The sequence below is a fragment of the Nanorana parkeri genome, unplaced genomic scaffold (genome assembly GCF_000935625.1).
Source record: "Nanorana parkeri isolate BGI_ZX_2015 unplaced genomic scaffold, ASM93562v1 scaffold1130, whole genome shotgun sequence".
NCBI lineage: Eukaryota > Metazoa > Chordata > Amphibia > Anura > Dicroglossidae > Nanorana > Nanorana parkeri.
This window is the reverse complement of record NW_017307398.1, coordinates 288,816-313,711: the sequence shown is the minus strand read 5'-3', so window position 1 is coordinate 313,711 and position 24,896 is coordinate 288,816. Positions and strand designations below refer to the sequence as shown.

Sequence of the window (24,896 nt, the reverse complement as noted above, 5' to 3'; positions counted from 1 at the left end):
AGGTGTCCTGTCCCTTTCCGTCTGCGGCGTCTAGCACATTAAAGCACCGTTCACATTGAGCGATTTATCGCGCGGTAATTCCCGCGATATCGCGGCAATTTACCGTGCGATATCGCTCTCCAATGCTTCTCAATGGGGCAAAGGGTCCTGCTGTCGCGGGTCGTGTGTCGCTACAGCAGGACCCTTTTTGGAGCGGATTTAGCCGCGATTCAAGCTTGCTCAATGCAAGCATTTGCGCGACAAACGCGCAATTTGCGAACAGCTCAATGTGAACGGGTCTCAGCCGGCAGCCACATAAGCACCGCGGGAGCATAGCCGTCGCTAGCTCCTTTTGCGCCCGAGGCAAGAAAAATAACGTGCCACCCCAACAGGCGTGTGACATCACCCAGCGACCTGCCTCCAGGGGGGGGCATACAGATGGAGGAGAGCAGCGGGGCCCCAGAGAAGACCCATGGCAGGAGGAGAGGACATTGCGATCTACCAGGGATCGCTTTGCGATCAACTGGTAGATCTCGATCGACCTAATGGGCACCCCTGCTCTAAAGTATATCTAAAGCCAGACACTTATAGGGTTATTCACAGAAGGGTGAAGAGTTTGGAGAAGGGAACAATCTAGGACAACATAGCTGATGGAAAGTGAACTGAATTAGACGATTTTTACAAATCAGCTACTTTGTCCTAGATTGTTCACTTCTCCTGCCTTCTCTCCAAACTCCTTACCCTTTTGTGAATAACCCTGCTAATAAGTTGTTGCACATGTTCCTGAGATGTCAGAAAGTTGATCCTTTATTTACTGTACATCCTGCTTTCAAATGAATACCAGAAGGGTATATCCAAAAGACACTTCCTCTCCTAGGGTGATAACATTTATTATAGCTCAGCATTTCTCTGCACATCAAAGTGGGACTGTAAGTAGCCGTTCCAATGTACAGTGTGCTAGAACATTTCGTATTGCCACCTCAATAAAATGGTGTTTACCTCCTACTGGAGTGGGCACACATTCATAGGAAGTTCATACAGGGAATCAACAGAATATGCACAGCTCAGTCAGCTAATGATAGGGATAGCTGAGAAAAGATAGAGGTGGTTTAATTGGTTGCAAAAGTATTCACCTCCTTGACATTTTCCTATTTTGTTGCACTACCACCTGGAATTATAATGAATTTTATGAGGGTTTGTATCATTTGATTTATACAACATTCCTACCACTTTGAAGATGCAAAATATTTTTTATTGTCATACAAAGAAGAAAAAAGGCAAAAAAAAACACAGAAAAAAAACTTGAGCGTTCATAAGCATTCACCCCCCAAAGTCAATACTTTGTAGAGCCACCTTTTGCAGCAATTACAGCTTCAAGTCTCTTGGGTTACATCTCTACAAGCTTGGCACATCTAGCCACTGGGATTTCTGCCCATTCTTTAAGCCAACACTGCTCCATCTGCTTTAATTTGGATGGGTTTCGCTGGTGTACAGCAATCTTTAAGTCATGCCACAGATTCTCAGTAGGATTGAGGTCTGGGCTTTGACTAGGCCATTCCAATACATTTGAATGTTTCCCCTTAAACCACTCAAGTAATGCTTTAGCAGCATGTTTAGGGCCAATGTCCTGCTAGAAGGTGAAATCTCTGGCAGACAAACAGGAGTCCCTCAAGAATTTCCCTGTGTTTAGCACCATCCACCATTCCTTCAATTATGACCAGTTTGCCAGTCCCTGTAGCTGAAAAACATCGGGATAGTGTTCTCGGGGTAATAAGAGGTCGTGGGTTTGCAACAGACATGGCATTTTCCTTCTTGAATAATTGCTTGTATCAGATCTTATGTAGGGGCTTCATAGCAAAGGGGATGAACACATATGCATGCACCACTTTTGTATTTTCACATTTTTTAAAACAAGTTATTTTCTTGATTTACTTCACCATTTTTGATTAGTTTGTGCATGTCCTATTACATGTAATCCAAATCAGTTATAATTCCAGGTGGTAATGCAACAAAATAGGAAACATGCCAAGGGGGTGAATACTTTTGCAAGCCACTGTATATCCACTATTAGTGTAAAGTTGTGCTTTACCCTATCCACCTGCTTCATAGACTCTATTGGTTAATTAAACTATTCACTGCATTAAAGCTCCAATAGGGATACTCAGAAGGTGGGAAAGGTAGAACCAAGCTCAGCTTCTACAGAAAAAATGTGGATCTACATATACAGTGGTTGCCCATATCTCCGTACCAACTTATAAATCTAATGTTTGATTTTCACTGAAGGTAACAGTTTTACATAAAACATACATTACCTTCATGATTTAAAACAACCCTGCAAAAAGAAGAGGCAGCCTATATGAAAACTCCACATTGTACATAGGAACAATCCAGACAAGGTGAAATAAATATTAAACAAACGTTGGTGGCTGTATGCAAAATAGGGAGTATTGATCAGGCCTAGAAATTCTAAAACCATCTAGCTGTGCTCCTGCCTATATTCATTTTATAATCATTTTTGTTCAGAATGCAGGTAAACATAGGGGGATCTGCACACAATTGAGATTTGTATATCGATAAAAACTTAATTTTGTCTATCTTTAGTTTGCCAATTCCTGCCTTGTTATATTTCTCACATACCCACCAACAAGATCCTAACTGCACTGGTTTCCCTACTCAGACAGGTTGAGCTGAAGAAAAAAGCAAACTATGACAAGATGAATACTTAGTTGGTTTAAGTGAAGACAGCTTTCTATTTTTACTGCCTAAGGTATCTGTGAGAAGAATGTATAAAAACTTTAAAATGAAGTTGTCATGGCAATCGAAGAATAACCTGAAAAGGAATAAGATTCCTGCAATATTATATATCTGGTTAATATACCTATCTCAGAAGAAACGATGTTCCCAAATTGTTTTGTGACCACAGACATACCAAAACATACATTGTTGACTGATATTGGCCATTACAAGATACAGTATATCCGTTTTAGGATATGTTCAGGTGTTACTGCTTCTTCTCCTTTCTGTCTCTCAAAATGTGTATCTGCACCGTAAGACAGAGATGGAGCATACTATACAAAAGACAGCTCTAGATACATAACCATATCATAAGCAGACCACGATTCTGCTCTGTCAATACATCAGAGAGCACAAATACCAGAAGAGAGAGCAGATGATCCAATGGATGATCATTTGGGTACCCAAACAGTACATTCATTCAGATCTCACAGTTTCTTCTATTAACAACACAATGAAATCCAATGTCGAATTCTATCTTTCTAAACATATCTCAAAATTGACTGAGTTTCCAGCATATTCTGTATGTAGAAGACCAACATTATTATTATTGTAATACAGGATTTATATAGCGCCAACAGTTTGTGCAGCGCTTTACAAAATGGGGGCAACAGTACAGTTACAATACAATTTCAGTACAACAGGGTTAGGAGGGCCATGCTTGCGAGAGCTCAGAATGTTCCAATCTCTACACATTAAAAGGTAGCTTTGGCAGCAAGATCTGGTGTTTGATTCACAATTACTTAAAAGCAGTGCAATGCGCAACTCACACTGCTACAAGTTATTTTTTTCTTTGATTTGGCGCAAGTCAATGCTTGACCATGGCAAAGCAACATGCTAAGGACAACTGCTGTAAAATTATAAATCTGCCATATGTAGTGAACTAAAAAATATTCAAAACCTTGGTAGGCTGTGTTATCAAACACATTTCCAATACTGCAATAATCACAATAAGACATTTACCTTCTTTATTGACCCACTTAAAATGTAAGTGAAGGCAAACAGCTAAACTTACAGCTAAAATATAAACTGCAAAGATATTGTCATTTTGTTCAACCAGCATTTTTAATCCAGACAACCCTGTAAGACAGCACTTACAGGATCTAGTATCACTTTTATCTACTGCAGTACAGCTTGGTCAAGAATCACACTAGCCTGTGATTGGATAGTTAAGGAACAGCAGCACACAGATAAAGTCAATCATGTGCCCTCCCTTCCTAACATCGCTCTATGCACTGTGTAGTAACCTAGATACTGATTTCCTTGAAATGGTCTCCTTTCACCAGTCTGAATCACAAGGGAACTAGAAGAGGTTAATATAAAGACTGACTGGGGCTACACTTCTTTAAATAGACTTCAAGTGTATCTAAACCAAACCAAACCAAAATGTAATGTACTGCAGCTTACCAGTACTTCGACATTGTAGCTGCATTAGTTTCCATTTTCAGGCTTTCTTCCCCCCTTTTTAATGACCCTGTCAGCAACACATTTTTCTCCCAGGGTTAAAACCCTGATGTACTTTAATGCAACTATGGAGCAACATTGTTGGCACCCTAGGCAGCTCTCTCTTGATTTGGACAACAAATTCGGATTTGGGTTTCCTCACCCTCACACCAACGCCATAACATAGGGGGGAAGAGATTTTAGTGCGGCGGCAGACAGTACACCAAGTTACAAGCTCAAATATAACCTAATGCAATGGTAAATTTGAGAGAAGTTAATTGCCAAGATTTATGTATACTTTAAGATTATCTGCAACTTAATATACTTTGTGATTATGGTGATGGATATTAGTATCGTGATGGAAAAGATTTAAAAACAAAAACCAATTGAGTCCCCAGGCCTGGGAGAACTTTCACAATTGGTGGCTGACTAAATACTTTTTTTGCCCCACTGTATCTTATGCTTTGTAGTCTACCCTAAAACATAGTATACATTTTCTGGGGGACAGAGAAGGTTTTAATTTGGTAGCAAATTTGGATGAATATATTTTTATTTCCTTGGTTGGGAATAAAAATAGTATTAAGTTAGAAAATTAATTTTCCTCTAATTTATACCAATGGAACGTTTATGTAACTTGCGCACCACCATATATTTACCCAGAAATATTATCAACAAAGTTCGCTGATTAAAATGAAATCACATTAGTGTGACTTTTATGTAACAAAGTAGAATAGTAAAAGTCAATGAAAATGTATGTGCTTTAAAAGAGCTTTATTCCCCTCTCGACACTATATTGCAACATATGCAGGGGAAAAAAACAGCTTGCGTAAATTGATAGCATAACATTAAGACAAAGTTAGGTTGTGCTGACTTCAATGTGACATTCAAATGACATTGTGTTCATGTTCATTTGATGCTTGCGAAGTGAATGCAAATGTAATTCAGATCATTCAATGTCATTGTTGCAACCTGGTGATTAATCTGGGCATGGAATATTTTTTATTTATAATTATGATACACATATAGATATATAAATTGATATCCGGTGTATTTTATTGTTCCATTTTGTTTTTCTAATTACACTTTTTTTTTTTCAAGGGGGCTCTTCATCTGGTCAGTGGAGAAGCAGATCACTTCTAAAAGTGATCTATTGCTGGCTGCAATCAGCCAGCAATAAAACAGTATAGCAATGATTTGTTGCTCTTGAATGAGGAGCAGTAACAGTTCTGTCTGCCCTCCATACTAAGAGGAAGTTATTTGATGTAATTCGGAAGCATTCTCTTCATATTTGCTTTTACAGTGTGCTCCTATATAGTGCGTTGTATAATCACTGAAAGGCCAGGAGCTAATTGTTTCAGTTCCTAGGCTTAGCTCTGGGTCCTAGAACTTGAGGGTGTGGGGGCCTGGAGGAACCACTGAGACCTGCCACTGTTTTAAAATGGTGCTGGCACGAATAGTCGCTATACCAGCACAATTTTAAAATGGAGGCTGAGACTGCAGTGGTTGAAGGAAGGAATTAGCTTTAAACATATTGAAACCCAAATATAAACATGCAATATATTGCAGCTTACCAGTCTTAAGATATGGTACTTGAAATCATTTTCCTTTTCTAGGCTATCACTAGTAATACTGAGAACAACATACTTCTGTCTCTGGATGGCTGTGCTCATTTTCCTACTGTATTTATGTACATAAATACAGTAGGAATTTGCAACCATGGCTGGACTTTCCACTACATTATCTTTATATGGGGTCTGCTTGGATAAGTAATTTACAAAAGAAAAATAAGGTTATTTGTGCCTTCAGGATGTGACCGAGACACTGCATTACTGACAAGATAAACAGGGATTTTCCTGAAAATAGAAAACTAATGCAGCCACCACATCTACAGACTATTGAGACAAAATATAAGACATTTTTGTTTTTTAATTTAGTTTTACTTTAAAATTACTTTCTTTGACTTCTTACAGAGAAAGCAAAAGTGAATGCCTGAGGAAAGGCAATGGATAAAAAGGAGAGCAGTTGCAGATGTAAATGACCGGGGATAGGGACTGGATAGAAAAGTGGAGAAAGGACAAATGTAAATGCCTGGGGCAGAAGAACTGGATGGCAAAGAAAGAGGGATCAGGGCCATATGTAAATGACAGGGCATAACCGTCATTTATTGTTAAAAGTCTTATTTTTAATGAATCTACATTGTCTCTCAGTAATCATTACTGTATCTTCAGTGAAAATTGCTCTATTATCTGCTATCCTTAAAACACACCTCATAGAAACTCACAAACTACCAAAAAATAATGTAATATTTAACTTTTTTTTTTTAGAGCAGCCGATTTGATAATCAACGTGACCTGCCGGCCAGATCACTATCTGCAAGGATTTTGCATGTTCTCCCTGTGCTTGTGTGGGTTTTCTCTGGGTACTCCGGTTTCCTCCTACACTCCAAAGACATGCTGGAAGGTTAAATGGCTACTGTCTAAATTGGCCCTGTACATATGCATGTGAGATAGGGACCTTAGATTGTAAGCTCCTTGAGGGCAGGGACTGATGTGAATGTATTAAGCGCTGCGTAAATTGTCGGCGTTATATAAAATACCTGTAATAATAAATAATAAACTACTTTTCCTTACATCAATAAAATCGTATGAGTGAAATTCAATTAATCTGTATTCTACAACTTTTAGTGAACTGAATAAATAATGTTTGATCATTAAACATTTTAAAACACACACAGTGATAAAAATGTGTTGCTCGTTAGGCAATCGATCTGGTTTACAGGTTCTTTTATTATTTGTTTGTCTGAGCGAAGCAAGATGGACTGCCTACATATCAATGATCAACTCAGTCCCCAGTCGGTAATGCACTGTATTTGCTGTATATGTGTTTGATTATTGTTAATCATGGAAATTACTATAATAAATCATGTTTGGTAAAAAAAAACCAAAAAAACCCCCTAGATATAGCTAGAAATAATGATACACATGCGTGCTAAATGCTTAGATTAACTTCAAGCGCTCCAGGCTGCTAAAACCCAGGGCCATCCAGTATGCAATCTGAACTTTTTTGGCAGAAGTACACCCCCTTTTTTATTGATTGATTAACTTGACTGGTACCCTCAGTGTTCAATAAGGACATCCCTCAACTTTTACAGAGCACTTCATTTTTTTAAGGGTTCTAGGGACTGGAATGAGCTTAATTGAAGTGTGCATGCATGTACCTTTTGATATAACTATCATATACATTTCTTTTATAATGCAAAATATTTAAATTCTTGTAAAATAAAGGTGATATCAACGTGTGACAGTATACATTACACTGCATATATGTCTTTTATATTGTATATGTTTTTTCATTTTCTATAAAATACACTGTTCTTTTATTTCTGTTATTTATTCTGCGAGTTACAGACTGCACAGGTGTATGTGTATACATGACTTATTCTATGATGTAACAGTACAATAAATAGGTCTGTCCCAAACATGTAATCCACTATGAACCTGCATGTAAATCCATAATACAGTTTATATATCTCCCTGGCTGTCTGGGGGTGAGTGCTTCAATATGAAAATCAGGGGCCACACCACAAGCAGACATTGGCCAGTGGTAGAAATGGCGTCAACACTGTAGTTAGCCCTCCATTATCACCTGCATTATTTTTTGTTATAAGGGTATTTACTACTATTCCTGGCTGTTTGTGTCATTCATTTTTCCCCCCCACCTAGTTCTTTTGCCAGGGCTGTTTTACAGGCAGCTAGGAGAGCCAAAGGTGTTTACTTTTATGTGCTCATAATTGTTTCGATATTTAACAGGGTTAACCATATCATTGGTTAAACAGTTTAAACAGAATTTCTTTTCCAGGGCTAATTCCTGCTCAAAGAAAGACCAGTTTCCATTTGGAGGGGTCGGCCCGTGTCAAAGATTCCCTGCTATGTCTCCAGAGGCAGTGATGTACAGCAGAGTTGTGCTGGTCTCTATGGGAAAAGCATCCCTAGATGTGACAGTAAGTATGGAGCAGGCGTAGAATCACGCAAACACTGTACACAGAGCTCCCTGGACCTATACAGTGATCTCTAGTGTCCCTGCATAGCCATCTGGGAAATGGCGATATGTGCACTGCGTCTCGTGGAGCAAGAGACTCCTCCCTCCCATCAAGTGTCACTGTGACCAGCATGGTTTGCGCTGGGCATGGAAAGTGATGCAGCTTCAGCAACGCTGTATTCTTGCCCCCTCCATCTCCATACACGTCATTCTATGCACAGCTCTATGAGCCAGTCAGGAGGTTTAGGCACCATTTCTGCACTCTAATTTCCTTTTATTGTGGGGAAAGTTAAATGAAAAGCTTCCCAGAGACAGGGGCAGTGTCAATTACCTAAACAGTTGCTGGTTGCAAATTGATACCTATTTTAATAGTTGTCCTTCAGGGTAGGCTCAGACAAAGTGTTATCTCTATATTCTGTATGCAGAAAAGCATATGCAAAGGATGAGTTTCCGTTAAAAATAAAGTGCCCTTGGTTGCCCTAGGTTTTTCACAATCCATGCAATGCTCTGGCTTTATTTATTCACAGGCATGGGGTGGCTCTGCCTGAGCACCTGTGATAAAGAGTCCTCAGCCTGACAGTGGCAGTCGGTATGGAGCAGGTGCAAAGGCGCTGCACAGAAAGCCACCAGTGGCCAGGCTGCAGAGTGCTGAGTGTGCACAGAGTGATCAGCAAAAGCTGGTAGTGCAGGCAATGACTAGGGATCCAATGATCAACATCTAATTTGTGCCTTACCCCCCTGTCGGCGGCCCTGCTGTCACAAGTTTCTGTTTATAACTTAAATATTACAGTCTCAAATTTTTTTTCAATAATGAATTCAGATCAAATAAATATACACTGCCCAGCAAAGTATTTTATTTACATTTTTGACCAAGCACTTAGTTATCAATTATTCTGAACAGCTGGTTCCAAGTCTCTCAGCTCAGCTTTCCTGAACTTCCTGTCCAGTACAAGTTCACAAGAGAGAACAATCTCCAGCAACTTTTCATCTACTAGCTTTAGAAGGGTGGAGAGAGAAGGGGCCAGGGAGAAGGGGAGTAGCTTAATTTGCTTTGTCTGTGTGTTTGTGGAGACACACACACAGCTTACCAACACACACAAGAGTGGCCCCATTGAACTCTGCTTGAGAAAGGGGCCACCCTAAAACAGGATGTCAGGACCAGTGCTCAGGAAACCAGCTGATTCTGCAGGAAACTAAAACTTTTAAACATCAAGCAGCACAATCCATTGTAAGTGATCAGAATTTGTATTAGATTAAAACCCTTTTTACTTTAATATCACTTTACAAAGTCCATTGTTTCTGACAGTTTCTAAAGATATCATACGCTCTCTGTAGTGACCTCTCAATATTTCTCCGAGAATGCAGAACATAAAAAAGACATTTGACAGGCTGTGTTCAAACTGGATGATGGATCTATTCAACCAACTGAACAAAAGACAAGCCAGAGAGAAAGGTAGGGTGATAATGTGAAATAATGTCTATTACTACCAATGACACCAATGCTGGGGCTTATTTTACTCCCACACTAAAAGCCATATACTGTGAACCAATACTCACTGGACACACCTACAGGTGTTCGATGGCTGGCACACTACGCAAGCATATCTTGGCGCCTCTTATTTGAAATAGTTTATTTTGTCTTTATACCTTGATTTGCCTCTTGTTCCCAAAGTCTGTGACCAACTGTTTGAGGGCGTGTTAAAATTTTGTGGGTGTGACTACAATTAGGGGTGTCATTTTTAGGTGTGGTTAAAAGTGGGCAAGGTCAATAAGGTGTCCTCAGATTTTATTTTGAAAATCTGGTCACCTTACCTTGCGCTACACACATAAACGTATGATTGAGGTTGTGGTGTGCTTTTTAGCTTTCTGAGGTTTCCAGTAATATCATACACTCACATTTTCATCCATTGTTTGTAACACACGGGCTTATAAACCTATTATAGAAATAACAAACAAAACAAGATGTAGACTTAGAATGTTAAAGAGAATCTGTATTTTAAAACTAGAAAAACTAGGTAAACTAGCTTGGTGGAAGAATGCGTTCACACAGTTTACACTATAATTTTGCCTCTTCAGTCTTTTTTTTCTAGTCATTAGCATTAACAGCTATTTGTACTACAGCGCTTGGACTTGAGGCTATTGGATCCATTGTTTATATAAGGTAAAAGGAGAACTATGAGGTGAGTGAAAATCACTCTACCTCATAGTTGGAGCTGACGTGTGACAATTAAACTGTCACACGTCGGCTCAATAGATCGGGAAGTGAGCGAACACATACCGTCGCTTGCTCACTTCTCAATCATGTCCCTGCAGAGAGCCATGACCGTCACTCACGGCTCCCTGCAGGGATTCCCCCCCTCCCCGCTCCAAACCTCCAGCGCTGACTGAAGGAACGGACGGGGGAGGGTGCGGGCACAGCTGGCTCTGTCTCTAGATAGGCAGAGCTAGCTGTCACTCACCCAGCTGGGTGGATCTCAACAGAAATGTCGGGATCCATCCTGGCTGTGGTGGTCTTGGTATACCGCAAACGGTAGCTTGCGATATACTGAGCTTTGGGTCACGGTCGGATGCTAGTTTATGTCCTTCCGTGACCCTTAGAAGAACTATGGAGAAAAACACTGGCCCCATAGTTCTCCTTTAAATACCAAAAACAAAGTAAAAAGCAATGAAGCGCCGCAAAAAATCTCTCCTCAAATGGGAAATCATCCAAGGCATACTGCAGGGAGAGCTATGGGATCTAGGAAGACAGAGGGGGCGCCTTTCCTGGTGCAGTAAACTTATGTTTGTGAGTACCTTTAAATACCAGACTATTCTCCTATGGACTCCATCAAAGAACGCCTTCATTATGCAGAAATCCAGTTCAAGTTCAATAAACCCAAAACAAAAAATGCAACACACCCTCTATGTTATTATTTAAAGTTTTCATGCTAACAAAATCAGTAAAAGTGTGAAATACCTGTTGATTGTGCCAGTTTGCTTCTCTTCCTGAATGTGGGTGACTATGCTACCTGTAGGCGCTCTACCCGCTGAGTGTAGTTGCATGCTCTTGTCAATCATCAAAGCAAAGCCATGGCTACACACATGGTGTGTTCCGTTTATTGTGTGTTAAATATCTTCTATAATGATTGACAGTAACCCAGTCATCCTGCAGCAAAGCATTTTAGTGGCTTATAACCTACCTCCCCAGTCACAGCTGATTTGAGGACTAGGATAGTGGTTACATGACCATTGTAAAATATCTATGTAAAAGGTATTTATATTTTGTTTTTCTTATTAGATTGTATACTTGATTATTACAGAGGAGAGGAGTGCTGCAAGCACTATTTTGATTTCACCGAACCGCACTGCAGGCACACTGTGCCTTGCGATCCCGTGCGGGCGATCACATTGCGGCTGTAGGACGTGGCTACGGTGCCATTCACTTCAATGGCCCGCCACGCCCCCTCCTGCCCGGCAAAAAAGTGAGCCAGCCGCAGTGCGAAGCAGTGCGTTCCGGCCAGAATCGGACTGGAACGCACTACTTATGGTGTGGACTTACCCTAACAAAATAAAAGTTGATCTGCCAAAATTTAACTAAGCTCCTGTTGTGGGCTGAGAACACACAGCATTTTTGTGGACTGAGTGGTGTCAGTTGTTCCCAGTTGTCCTTTGCTAAAGTACTCATCTCTAAAATTTGAGACTAATTGTTAGTTTACACACACCTTATTGGTTGCAGTGCAATAACCCATTTTTCCCAGCTACTGGAGATGCAAGTGAAATGTGTAGCTGCATCTTTCTTACCCAATGTAACCAGGGAGATGGAGAAGGGAGCCATTTTGAAGAAGGAGAGGTATTGCCATATATATTCATGAAAATTCCTTTTTAAATAGAGCTACTATAATGATCCACTTGTAGTTGGTGGAGTAACTTTCTTTTTTAAGAAATGTTTTTCACCACTGAATGAAGAAATAACTGTCACGCTAAGAATAAAGCAATATTACAGTATTTTAGTTGTCTTCATCTACTGGGGACTGGAAAACATGAAAGTGCACTTAAACTACAAGTGTCACCTAACTAATGCCAAAATGCAGACTTGCTATGGCCCTTAAGAAGTAGTTTACATACAGAAAATGACTGTGCAAAACAATTATATTCCTGAGTGGGTTATTTCAGATTATGATGCAAGAAAAATGCCTTTTCCATTAAAGTTGTTGTTGGACTTGATGGACCTGTGTCTTTATTCAACTTCAAATACTATGTAACTATGTCATAACCTTTTCCTTGTCATACTTTTAGTCTCTTCATTTTCAAGGTTACATGGTAGTGGTTACAATGCAAAAATTATGCTGACCTCAGCAACTGAAAAATCTGAATTGAGAAAGCTAGTCGGATGACCAGCTAAGCGTCTTCAAGAAAAATACAGCAAGTCCAGTTTCCTTGATTTATATTTACAGATATACCATGACCTGGATGAACGAGAACCTTCACAGACATGATCATGTACCTGATTTCTTTGGTAGATTCTTTGATAATGTACCCTTTCAATGTATGCACAATGTCTCCTAAAACACCAGCAGAGTCAGTAGATGTGCTGTAGAAACTAAGAAAGGTCCAAGTGCATGCAGCTCTAAGACTGGGCATTGCAAATATTACATGCAATTTACTAACTGCAACCAAAACAACTGTACCAGAGCATTTCTCCAGCTGATATGCATCTCCTGCTTGACAGTACTTGAACGTACAGTATAGTATATTTTAGTGTGTAATATTTGATGCAACATTTTTTACATCCTTACTTTTCCATGTTATTGTATTATATAGAGAGTTTTGTAGATTAGCCCCTATAGGGAGCAAACATTCAATTTGCAATCACACTGCCTTTTTTGATAAGAGACTGTAGAGATAAGATATCATCCACATAGGGTGTATATTTAACAATATTTTCAATTTCTGTTTTTCAAATAAACTTTTGATACTCTGTAAAGAATATCCAGAGCAGTATGGGTTAGCCCTATAGACAGCACAGGAGAAAATGCAGCACCCGTTGTCTGAGTGAAACCTTTTACAGAGCCATCTGATAAGTGATAAGTCACTGCTATGATGCCTTAAAAAGTTCTGCAAACAATGTGATTTATATAAAAGCAAACAGACTAGAAAACACGGAAAAAGACTACAACTCTACCTGCTTGCTCAAAAGGATGCAAAATGTATTTTTAGAAAATTACTTTTTTAATGACCATAACTATACAAATATGTACATAATATTCCTTTTTAACACATATGCTGTAGAAATATATTACTTGAAAGAAGAAGGTGGCAGGTATAAGGATAGAGATGTATTTAAAATACCAGAAAGCTTTACCTAGCGTCTTGGTGAGAAAAAGAAAAAAAACAAAAAAAAAACTATTTCCAAGTTCATTTTAAGTGAAAAGATTCAGCAATTTGCATATATTATGAAATGGTCATTATTAAGTTCACCACAATGAAGGTCCATTCTAATTTAAAACATAACACATAGTGCTTAAACAGTTTTAATATTTAATAAAAAGGTCTTATGAGGGAATTTAAACTTTAAAAAATGTAATTTTAATGTGAGGCCTTGCAGATATCATTTCATCAAGTCACTTTACGACAAGAGGCATTTAGTGACAGAACAAAGGTGAGATCACTGTTAATTAACAGACCATAGATCAAGAGTAGAAATTGACTGTCTGCCAAACTTGTGTCTATTATCCTGACATAAAATATTTACAAAGTGCTTCAGAATCTTCTTCAAATTGAAAGGAATTCAACTTTAATGCACTTAAAAAGCTGTTTCGGAGGGGAATAAAGATGATGTATCCTCTTTTATGAAGGCAGTTTCCTAGTTCTGCTAGAGAGGTGCTGAAGGAATATATAGATGCACTGCCTGGCTATAGATGATGTCTTGTTTAAGTAAAGACAAGACACATCTGCCTTTGGCCTTACAAATGGATCAGCAAAAGGTAACATCTTCCCATGTTTCATCTAGGAAACCTCTTGATATGTGACAACAAGCACTGTACCTTATAGAAAAAGTATTACTGCTAACCAATAGAAATTACTACCAACATGTGAAAAATCCTACCCCCTCAGTCCGAAAGCAATCTTATCATTTACATATGCTTGTGCACTAATGTTACCACATATTAATACTAATCAAAGCAAGTATCCAATACATTGTAATGACAAATATAAGTTAAAGTGTAAAACAAAACAAAAAAAACCTGATATAGTACCAGTGGCTGTCTGGTTTTTCTTTTATGACTTGATAATCCTACCATTTCCCACCCTAGAGGGACAATGTTTACTCATTGACAACCTAGGACAGGACTACAGAACACCCACTGCCTGACCTTTTCTTCATAACATAGATGGAGGTGTTTTATAGTCCCCAAAGATCACTGGGAGCAAGTCTACCTAACAGTTAGCAAAGGCAAAGAGGACAAGAAGTTATCAGCTGAAACACAAGGCCTGCAGGCCAAAGCCGACTCACCAGGCCATTTCATATGGCCCTCGGCACCTCTCCTGCAGCTGTGGCACCACCCTCCTCTCAACCCCCACCTCGTCTCAGCAGACGGCAGCAGAGATGAGGACAAAACACTTTAGATATGTTGACTAGGGATACACCTATACATACGAGTACTACTCGTGAAAATGCCTTGATTTTAAGCGCCGTTACCAGCACAATACAGTTTTAACCCCTTAGTGGCCGAGGCCTTTTCCCCCCCCATTTTTAGTATCCGTGTAATAATCCACATTTTAGGCCTAAAAATTACATCAACCCCCACACACATTGGTCTGGTCCTCTAGCAACTTCAGCGCAAACTTATAGCTAATTTGCCTACAAACGTCAGGTGGTCATAATAATCTGGCCACTCAGTGTATATGAAAGCCAAGAACCTGCAGAATAAAATGGTGACAGTTGCAAATTTTTATGTTGTACGATATAAGCGCACAGTATCATCAAACCTCAACATTTTGTGAAAAATGCACTTAAATACCCATTTCTTTTTATAAAAGATGAGGTTATGAGTAAATAGATACCCAACATTTTAACTTTTAGAAGCGGTATAGTAAAAGGCTTCACAAAGGTGAAGGTCTGATATTATGTGATATCCCAGTATGCAAAGTTAACTGTCCTTCTTTGACTCTTTAACAAGCGTGACCAAAAATAATAAATTACATGGTAATGAAAACAGCCATAAAATACAGTTAAAAAGTTTGGTTCCTAAATTTGAAGGACCACTTAATCCCAAAATTGAAATTTTCACATGTGAACCATGAAGGTAAATTATATTGTTTAGTGGTATTTTTATCTTTGCTCAAAAAGAAAGCATTAATTTTAAACAAGAGTTAAATGTGAACTTATTTTGCTGTGGCTTTAGGCATCAGAATTAAATCCTTTCTTTCCACAGTGGTCATAATTGCTAACCACTTAATAAGACGACTTTTACTTTATGTCTTGGTGGCCATGGTGATTACAGAAAGGATTTTATGACACATGCCCATGACAGAGGTGTCTATCATCTTCCTGCGAGCTCTGTAACACCAGAGTGAAACGGTACATGGAAAAATACAAAACCACATTTTGCTATGTTTAATATAAGTGTTGATTTGCAGTGATGCAAGCCATTTGCTGACACATGCAAGCATACTAAAACTCCTCCTCAATAGTGAGAAGCAGAGAGAGAAATATATGTATGCTCTTTTGTGATAAAGTCAAATAACCAAGATTAGCAGAAGTCAGTGTGCATAGCTTCAAAACACCTTACCACAACTGTTAGTAATAGCCCACAAAACGCAGAGTAACAGAGTGCTACATATCCTTTACACTTCCACATGCACATGCAAGACTGTGCATATTTACATTAGTGAGTGTGGGTGTCAGTGAATTTAGATGTGTAAGTGTCCACCTGATATGAAAAGGCTCATCTAAATGACAGAAGCTGTGACAGAAGCTGCAGTTAGTGACCGCTGAGACAGTTGGCGCTGTGATTACAGCGCCACGGTCTCAGTGATCACAAAGAGAAGACAAAGTAAGTCAGTTCTTCGTCTGCTCTATGGTGATCTCGATCGTCGCCGCTGCTCGGTTTTAATACGAGTGATCTCATTAGATCACTCGTATTAAACGAGCAGTGGCGCCTGCTACTGATCACGATCGCCGACGCTCGTTTTTATTACGAGTGATCTCATTAGATCACTCGTATTAAACGAGCAGTGGCTCCTACCACTTGCCCGGCGACCGAAACTGCATGTCTCGAGCGTCGGGATTCGCTCCATAAGACGCAGGCACATTTTCCCCCTCCTTTTGGGGGGAAAAAGTGCGTCTTATTGAGCGAAAAATACGGTATATAATTTTGAACAAGGAATAAGAAGATAACACTCTTCCTTTCTTAAATGGCATTTCTGTCAGACTAGTTTAATTTATTCCTGTGTCCATCACACACAAAAAGCAAAGGATTCAGAGGAAAAAAAATGTCTGCTTGAGTACTTACGAGACTATGTGATAGATGCCTTCCGATCTTCCTTTCCGAAGTCTTAACAACCATGCCCCTGGATTGGCCTTTAGCTGGAAATATCCCTATTGGATTGTAAATGAGAAGTTTTTAAGATTTAAATAAACAAAACATAAAATGTATTCCAGCTCGAAGAACCTGGATTCTTGACCAGCCTTACCTGTAAATTCTGTTTCTTGGAGTACATCAAAGGACACAGGGAGTTATTTCTTGAACCAATGGGTTATACAGCTATCTTCTGGTGATTGGACACTGGCAAACAAAGCTGTAAGGCCAGCCCTGTATAACCCCTCCCACTCTCAGTTTTGTAGCAAGCAGTACAAGAGTGGATCACAGAAAACAGAGGTGAGAGTCCTGTATCTTGTGATGTACACCAAAAAGGGTTTCACAGGTAAAAGACAAAGTCTTTTCTTGGTCATACAATAAAAGACACATGGAGTTACGAAGCAATTACATGTCCAAAAGCAGTCCAACAAAAGGGCGAGCAACACAGAAAACAATGGCTTACAGGCTCATTAAAAATGCAAGCAGATACCAGCAGGGAACTATAACAGAGAGCTGCCTGAATAACTTTGCAGCCAAAGCTGGGATCCGCAGAGGCCTAAATGTCCATCTGGTAGAACTTTGCAAAAGTGTGAATAGATGAACAGGTGGCATACTTCAGAAACTGAACTGTGATGCTGAACGCTCCAAAAAGAGTGAGCCTTTACCAGAAGAGAAGTATCTTTATCCTTCAGCTCAAAGGCCTGAGTGATCGTTCTTGTAACCCACATCAAACAACGCTCACATTCCAAAACCAGTCTTTCAACCACGCTTGCATGGCCGGGTGCAGGCAAAAAGAGTGCCGTCGCCCGTAATAACACAATTCGAAAAATAGCCAACTACATGAGTCTTCACCATAAGTAAAATTATTTACAAGACAGATACACACCATATGCTCCTCTCCATATGTGATTATGGTGTGTATCTGTCTTGTAAATAAACAAATTTTACTTATGCTAAAGACCCTTGGAGTGCGGCATTTTTGGAACTGACGAATAGTTCCCTGAATCCGCCTAGCCATAGTAGAAGAAGCCGGCTGCCGCATACGGGGACCCTCCAGAATAAGGAAGCAAGAGTCACATTTGCAGATGGAAGCAGTAGCAGTTTTGCACCTTATGCCGTGCTGTCAGGACTAAGTTAATTTCCCTTGGAGACACTGGAGGGCGTGCTGGGGGGACAACATGAGCGACCCCTGCACAAATGCTTTCAATAGAGAGTGAGAAGGCAAGAAACATCTGAAAAAGAATCACCAAGACTCTGCAGGGGCAGAGGAGAAAACCAATACACATACCAGCTGTTAGGTGCAGCAGTGGCTGTGAGCAGCATAGTAAAACTTGCTACAAGAGTCATGAGCAGAAAAGTGCAGAAAAAGGTTGTGCTTCTCTCCGAACAGAAAAAAAAGGCATCCATCACCTAAGGACAGGGAGGGGTTATACCGGATTGCCCTTACAGCTTTGATTGCAAGTGTCTAATCACCTGAAGGTAGCTTCAGAAAGAACTCCCTGTTTGAATCCCTCTGATTGTACAGTAAAAAACTTTTATATATGCAAAACTGTGCTTTTTTATTTATGCAACATTGGCATTGGACTTCTATCTTAAAGTAATATAACTTGACACACTATTTACAGTGAGCATTATACAGTGAAACAAAATAACTTTCCTTCAATGCCTCCTGCAGTCTCATGAGAAGCAGGCACTTTGCATTCAAAAAGTGGTACTTAAAAGGAGATTACAGGAGAACTATGGGGTTAAGGCTTTTCCCCATAGTTCTCCTTAGGGTAACGGGAGGACACAAACTAGCGTCCTCCCGTCACCCTAGGCTCAGTATACCACGAGCTGTAGCTTGCGGTATACTGAGACGCAGCTGTACATCAAAGTATTTCAGAATCACAGCATTTTACACCTGACATGTCTATGTTATTATTAAATTGTCATACATAGAGAAATGGATTGAAAGAATCTGATTTTTGAGTGTAAAGGTCTGCTTTAATGGTCCTACACAAACAAGTGGAACATAACAAAAAAAAATTAGTCACTTTTTCTAAAATGTGGCCCATTAAAATATACATGATCTGCACGGAGCATACTCACCAAATTAGCCATCACAATAGTGTCCACCATAACTGGATTATTTTTTATGCCCAAAGTAAACTGGAGTCCTCTTGGTGGTTGTCCAGTAGTCACATCAAAGCAATGTCCTTCCAGTAAAAAATATTCTAGTTCATAGCGTGCTGTCACAATGCCATCTACCTGGAAATACACAAAATATGTCATGTGATTAGCCAATTTTCTATGTAGAGCCAAAAGGAAATCTCACCGCTCCAATTCTTTAGCCACCATCAGGACTCCCCAGGTGCTGGTCCAATAGGTGCGTCTCCACCTTAGAATGCAGCAGTATACGTACAGACCGCACTATCCAGAGAATTCCAATACTACAGACTTCATTAAAATTTACAGCAAATCCAGTATATCAGTAAATAAAAGTGTATAAAACAACAAATGCCAGCACTGCACACCCCCAACCAACTACAACCTCTCACATGTTTCACCCGAACACTTATTCATAGAGACCTCTATGAATTGGTTGGGGGTGTGCAGTGCTGGCATTTGTTGCTTTATACACTTTTATTCACTGATATAATGGATTTGCTGTGAATTTTAATAAAGTCTGCAGTATTGGAATTCTCTTGATATGGCGGTCTGTTCGTATACTAGCCAATTTTCTAGACACTGCTTTTTAACATAGGTTAGGAACTAACTCAATGCCTAAGACTGCAGATAGCCCACCTGTCGCAATTGAATAAAGATTGGTTTTGGTGCATGTATAGATAAATATACGTTTTTGGATCCACTTCAATCCAACAGCTCTGCCAAAAACATGCCACAACTTCTTTTAGAATATTATGTTGATTATATTTGGTAATTAAACACTCTGTGATAAAAAGAAACAACTTTCCGATACACTGTATATCTTTTCTGATTGTATATGCAATTTTTTTGCCTTTTTCCTACTATACCCTCACTATCAATCCACTTCTCATGGTGCAGTTCTGTTTAACCTTAAAGTGACATTAAAGCCAAAAAATGTTTCCCCTCCCCCCCATGTAAATGTTAGCACTTACCTCAAATGATGTCTCTTATTCTGATCTTCTTCTTCTTTCCCCATGTTTTCATGTGTCCCTCCAGCGGTGCGACGTCACTCCAATCCAGCGCTGACTGCTCTGTCGCTCCGATCCAGCGGTGTCTGCAGGCGGGTGCACGCGACCATAGACTTACCTTGCGTCTCCCGGCCGAGAATCGGAACTGCGCATGCGTCCGCCCCAAGATCCTTTGCGGCCGTACGATCACTTCCTGATTCTTTGCGCGGGAACGAGCAGCGATAACGAGGTAAGTTTAAAACCAGTTCAAGCGGGGTTTTTTTAACTTCTTGCCTATATCTACTGCTTGCTAGCAGTAGATATAGGCAAAAAAAACCGGAGGGTTTAGAATCCCTTTAAGGTAATACCTTTCCAGTAAGTGTTGTGATTATCACATCTCTCAGCCACTATACAGGCAGGCAAGTGGCAACCTTATTTCCTGGTTTAGGTCCTTTTGTTACCTCCCCACCTTCAGTCTGCTCAGAGAAACAGATCTTTATGAGCAAGCAAGAAGGTAAAGGTAGAGTTGAAAGAGAAAATAGCTGGATCACTCTTCTGGCCATGCTGTATGACAGAAGTGTGTAGATCACAAGATTGGCAAAACAGAATTTTAAATCCTTTGGAAATTAAACAGTTCACATTTATGTTTTTGAACTGTGAGTTTATCTGGAGTACCTCTTAAGTGGAACACCCAGTAAGTATATGTAAACATTTTTTTCATGAAATGAGCAAAATTGAGCAATTCAGACCCAGTGTTTCACTTCGGAGTTTACGAGGAACAGTGTCAGCAGCCAGGAGGAACAGCTGTGGCATACCAGCAACAGTGCCAGCAACCAGGGGGTTAGAAGGAGCGTACCAGGAATGGAGCCAGCAAACTGGAATGACAGATGGAATGTACCTGGAGTAGTGCCTGTGGACTGTGTGGAGCAGATGACGTTACCGGAAGGCATAGGAAAGGAGAAGGCACATCAGCATAGACTTCAACACACACCTGGGGGCTTGGTATCACATGGGCAAACTTTGCACATTCATCTGTCCACTGAGTACACTGGCCCTTTAAGGAACCAGCTGGGTGACACGGCCATGCCTGATTGGCTGCAGCTGCGATAGCTAGGGTAAAACCTGGAAGTGAGCCCTTGGAGGTGCGCCACTGGAATTCAGAGATAAGTAGCGGCTACACACTTTACTCTGGTTATGCTATAATTTAAACATTGTCATTTTTTTTTTTTTTTAAATACTGCTAGAATTTTAGCAGTTTACCTGCAATATATCTTATAGGTAACCTCCCCAGTCCTCTGCACAACAGAAGATGAGGAGGTTATGCTCTATGAAAAAAATCACTATCTACTGAATTCTGAGGGCTGAGTAGGAGGGGGTTTAGGCAGCTTACAGGAGGAACAGTATCATTAGCAGTATAATTATACTCTTTTATAGTTCAATGAGCTACCACTGAAGAAAGCTGCAAAAGGCAATGGCAACATGATTGTGCTTCCCCAGGAATGTGACAGGAGTGTGAATTACAGAAGCAGTTGAAAGCGATCACGTATTTTTGCAAACCATAGCTCAAAACTGAATTTCAACCTTGTATTGCCGTTTGGCTGGAATGAGGCTTCACATTTTGATAAATAATACTAAGATACAAGTGGCAATGTGTTTGAGCATTTGAGGAGTAACAAAATTACTGGCACAAGAGCAAATTGGCAATTCACTAATCATCATTATGGTAACAATGAAATGTGGGCACTCACATCTTGTAGATGGATATTATCCAGATCACATGAACTGTGCAGGACTTCTATCAGCCAGCTCTCTGGGGTAATCATGTTCAAAGTTAACAGAGGTGACTCAGGCATATCTAAGAATTTGGCTGAAGGACCTGAAGAAAGGCTGTTATTACTTAAAAATATTAGTTCTGGCTCAAGCACAAGTCGATAGAAACTGAAAGAAAAAAAATTGAAACTAAAATTACAAAGAGGAAAATGAGCAGCTGCAAAAAATAAAAGAAAATGTTTCACTTCTTTCTCCAATTGTTTACTATGTACTATAAATAAATACACACACTAGGTCTACAGACTAGTCCAGGATTTTCATAAGTACATATAAATCTGACCAGGTAATATCCTTAATATTTCTACCATCCCCTAGTTCTCTGCAAACGCTCTAGCGTTAGAGCATTGTTTTATCACTATAGGCATAACATAATGGAACAAATTACAGAGCATATATGCATCTACCTTATTTCTACAAAATACAACTTTGTCCTACCTTTTCAAAGGCATTTCGGAAAGTTTTGCTTTGCAATTCATGAACATAGTCAGCTTCATATTCATTAGTCGAGAAAGCACCTAAAAAGCACAAACAAAACTTGCATACTGTAACTAAGCAGTAGTTATACAGCGTTAGCTATCAATGCAGAAAGTTTGGAGTTCAAGTCATACACTTTACATTAGCCAATATAGGGTATCACTGAACTGCCAAACCTCCTGCATACTATAACTAACAGATACGCCACAAAAAATATTAATCACTTTGGCATTCCAGTACTGGTGTTCTTAATTCACTTCCCATCAGTAGCACGGTCTGCTTGCAGTTTTATTACACATATTGCAGATCTTCCGCCTGACCTCATGTAACTGCCATGACTACAGTGACCTGAGTTCAGAGGGAGAAACCAGTGAGAGCTGTAGTGCCACAGAGATCAACACTCCCGGAAGCTCCAGTTTTACTAGAAGACTTTGCAGCACCCAATATCTTCAACGGAGCAGCATTGGTTGGCACATGAGGTAGGAAGGTATGTACCTTCTTCTTTTATAGGTATAGCCTTGGGTTAATAAATGTTAGAATGTGATAGGGCCTCTTCAAAACTAAGCTGTAATTAAGCTCTTTAACAGACTTGGGAGCTGCACCATGTAGATGTAGGGTTGATTATAGTGGTTTACTTTGAATACCCATGATCGGGTTTGTAAAATAAACAAAGGGTTACTAACATTAAGCTTGCAACGTGAGGAGAGAACAGCCTCTAAATAAATAAAATACTAATTTAGTAAATCAACCCTGATGTTTTCTCATTACATTTTTTTTCTTTTTACTCCTTGGTCTTTATTGTTTATTTTTCTTACAACCCCCTCCCACCCAAAAAAACCAAACAAAATAGGTAGTATAGAGCAAAAATAATCAAGATGGGCTTAATGGGTACTATTTTCATGTACATACTTGCTCACTATTCCTTGGACATCATCAGTTCACAAATAAAGCAAGACAATGCCAGCTCTCATTTGCCTTCGACAAAATGCTTTTATTTGATTAATATACTAAATTTTTAGCAAGTAAATCAAACAAAACAAGGACAAAGTAAACAAAGAACATAGGAACACATCAATTCATAATCCCATTTCTACTCCCCGTGAATGAATCCCTCTTACATAACGCACAACTAATTCAACACAAGGACAAGAAAATGTTCCAAGTACATTATTCACTTACAATCAGTAAGTGCGACATTTGTTGAGCTTCTCTTGACAGAGGGTCAAGCACAGCAACGACATCGAGAAAAGGACCCTCCTCTTGGGGTTCAACTTTGATAAGACTGCAAAGAAATGAAAAAGGCAGAAAGTAATGGTTACAGCTGTAGCTAGAAATCATTTCCAACACCTTTCAGTACAAACATAGAAGATAATGCAGAGAAAAACAACAGTAGTACGAAATGGTTTCAGCAGGGCTGGCAGGATATCAATAGCAAAGAAAAGTAAACATTACTATCACACATTTTATATTTTCATGTAAGAAAGTGTTTTAGCACACTTTGTAGTGAATTCCTTTTAATGCCACTATCTAAAAATGATTATATCTTAAAAAAAATAAGATTTTTGGTAAAAATCCTTTTTTTCTGTGTTTAGTGAAGGACATATTGGAGAGCTTCAGATCTTGAAGTTACACTTCAGGAGTATGACACTAGACATAAAAAGCAAAGCACAGCCTAAAAGTAGCCCCTGCTTATGTCCAAACCCCCAACTGCTAGAGGAAGCTGAGTTAGTCAAAAAGCAGTACCAAAGAGCAACAACTGATCACAAACCCAACAACCAGATGGCTGGGCGCTGTGCCCTTCAATAAACTCGGAGAAAAGGATTTTACGCCGAGTACAAAAAAAAATCCTATTTTCTCTTCTGCTCATTGGAGGGCAGCAGAAAGTTTCAGATCTTGAGTGTTGGGATGTCACAAAGCAGTATCTACCGAGGAATAGGAAAAAACTAAAACTCTAAGCCCCGGGCAGTAACAATCACAGTCACCTGTAGAGTTCCCAGACTCTTGAACATGTATGGGCCAGTTCCATGAGCAATTCATAGTCCTGGGTAAAGCAGATGCTACATACAGAACCCTCCCTCCCCCCAGGATCAAAAAGGACTACTGGACCATAAAAAAAACTGGAGACTTTGCGACAACATCACAAACAGGGAAATGGAAGCCAGATGGCAGAACCCCAGGATAACTCCGAGAACTAGCAAGCTGCAACCAACAGAAAAGGGAAAAACCCCGATCCCAAACCATACTAAAACAAACTACAATCCAAGCCAACGTTACGGAGGCATGAAAAGCTGGTTCCCCTATTTGCAAACCACTAGGGATGACAAAAAAAAAGTCAGGTTGTCAAAACAACGGTAGTAGCTGCGAACAGGCACCACAGGACAACCCACGCCCAGGCAACTAAGGCATATCTCTCCCTAATGACCCAAAGCCAGACCATGGAACGAGGGAACAATATATTAGAGGGTCGAGTGACCGACTCCATCTAAAGTAAAAGGGAGGGCCAGGAATCAACTCCACCTGCCTCACAGAGGTGCTAGTAACTAAGGATGGGCTCGGGCATGTTCGCAGCTCCACTTGCCGAGCCCGCCAGGAAGCTGACAGCGCCAATCACAGGTACTGAGACATTTTTCCGGTCCGCAGCTGC

General features: G+C 39.9%; 1 protein-coding gene across 1 annotated transcript in view; it reads right to left on the bottom strand.

Annotated features, from left to right (window-relative positions):
* The window catches only part of UGGT2 (UDP-glucose glycoprotein glucosyltransferase 2), a 214,568-nt gene that overhangs the window by 56,908 nt on the left and 132,764 nt on the right, over positions 1-24,896 (bottom strand). The window contains 5 exon segments of the mRNA XM_018568049.1: positions 16,749-16,834; positions 18,903-19,061; positions 21,697-21,886; positions 22,214-22,293; positions 23,432-23,534. Of these exon segments, the coding sequence (XP_018423551.1) occupies positions 16,749-16,834; positions 18,903-19,061; positions 21,697-21,886; positions 22,214-22,293; positions 23,432-23,534 (618 nt within the window).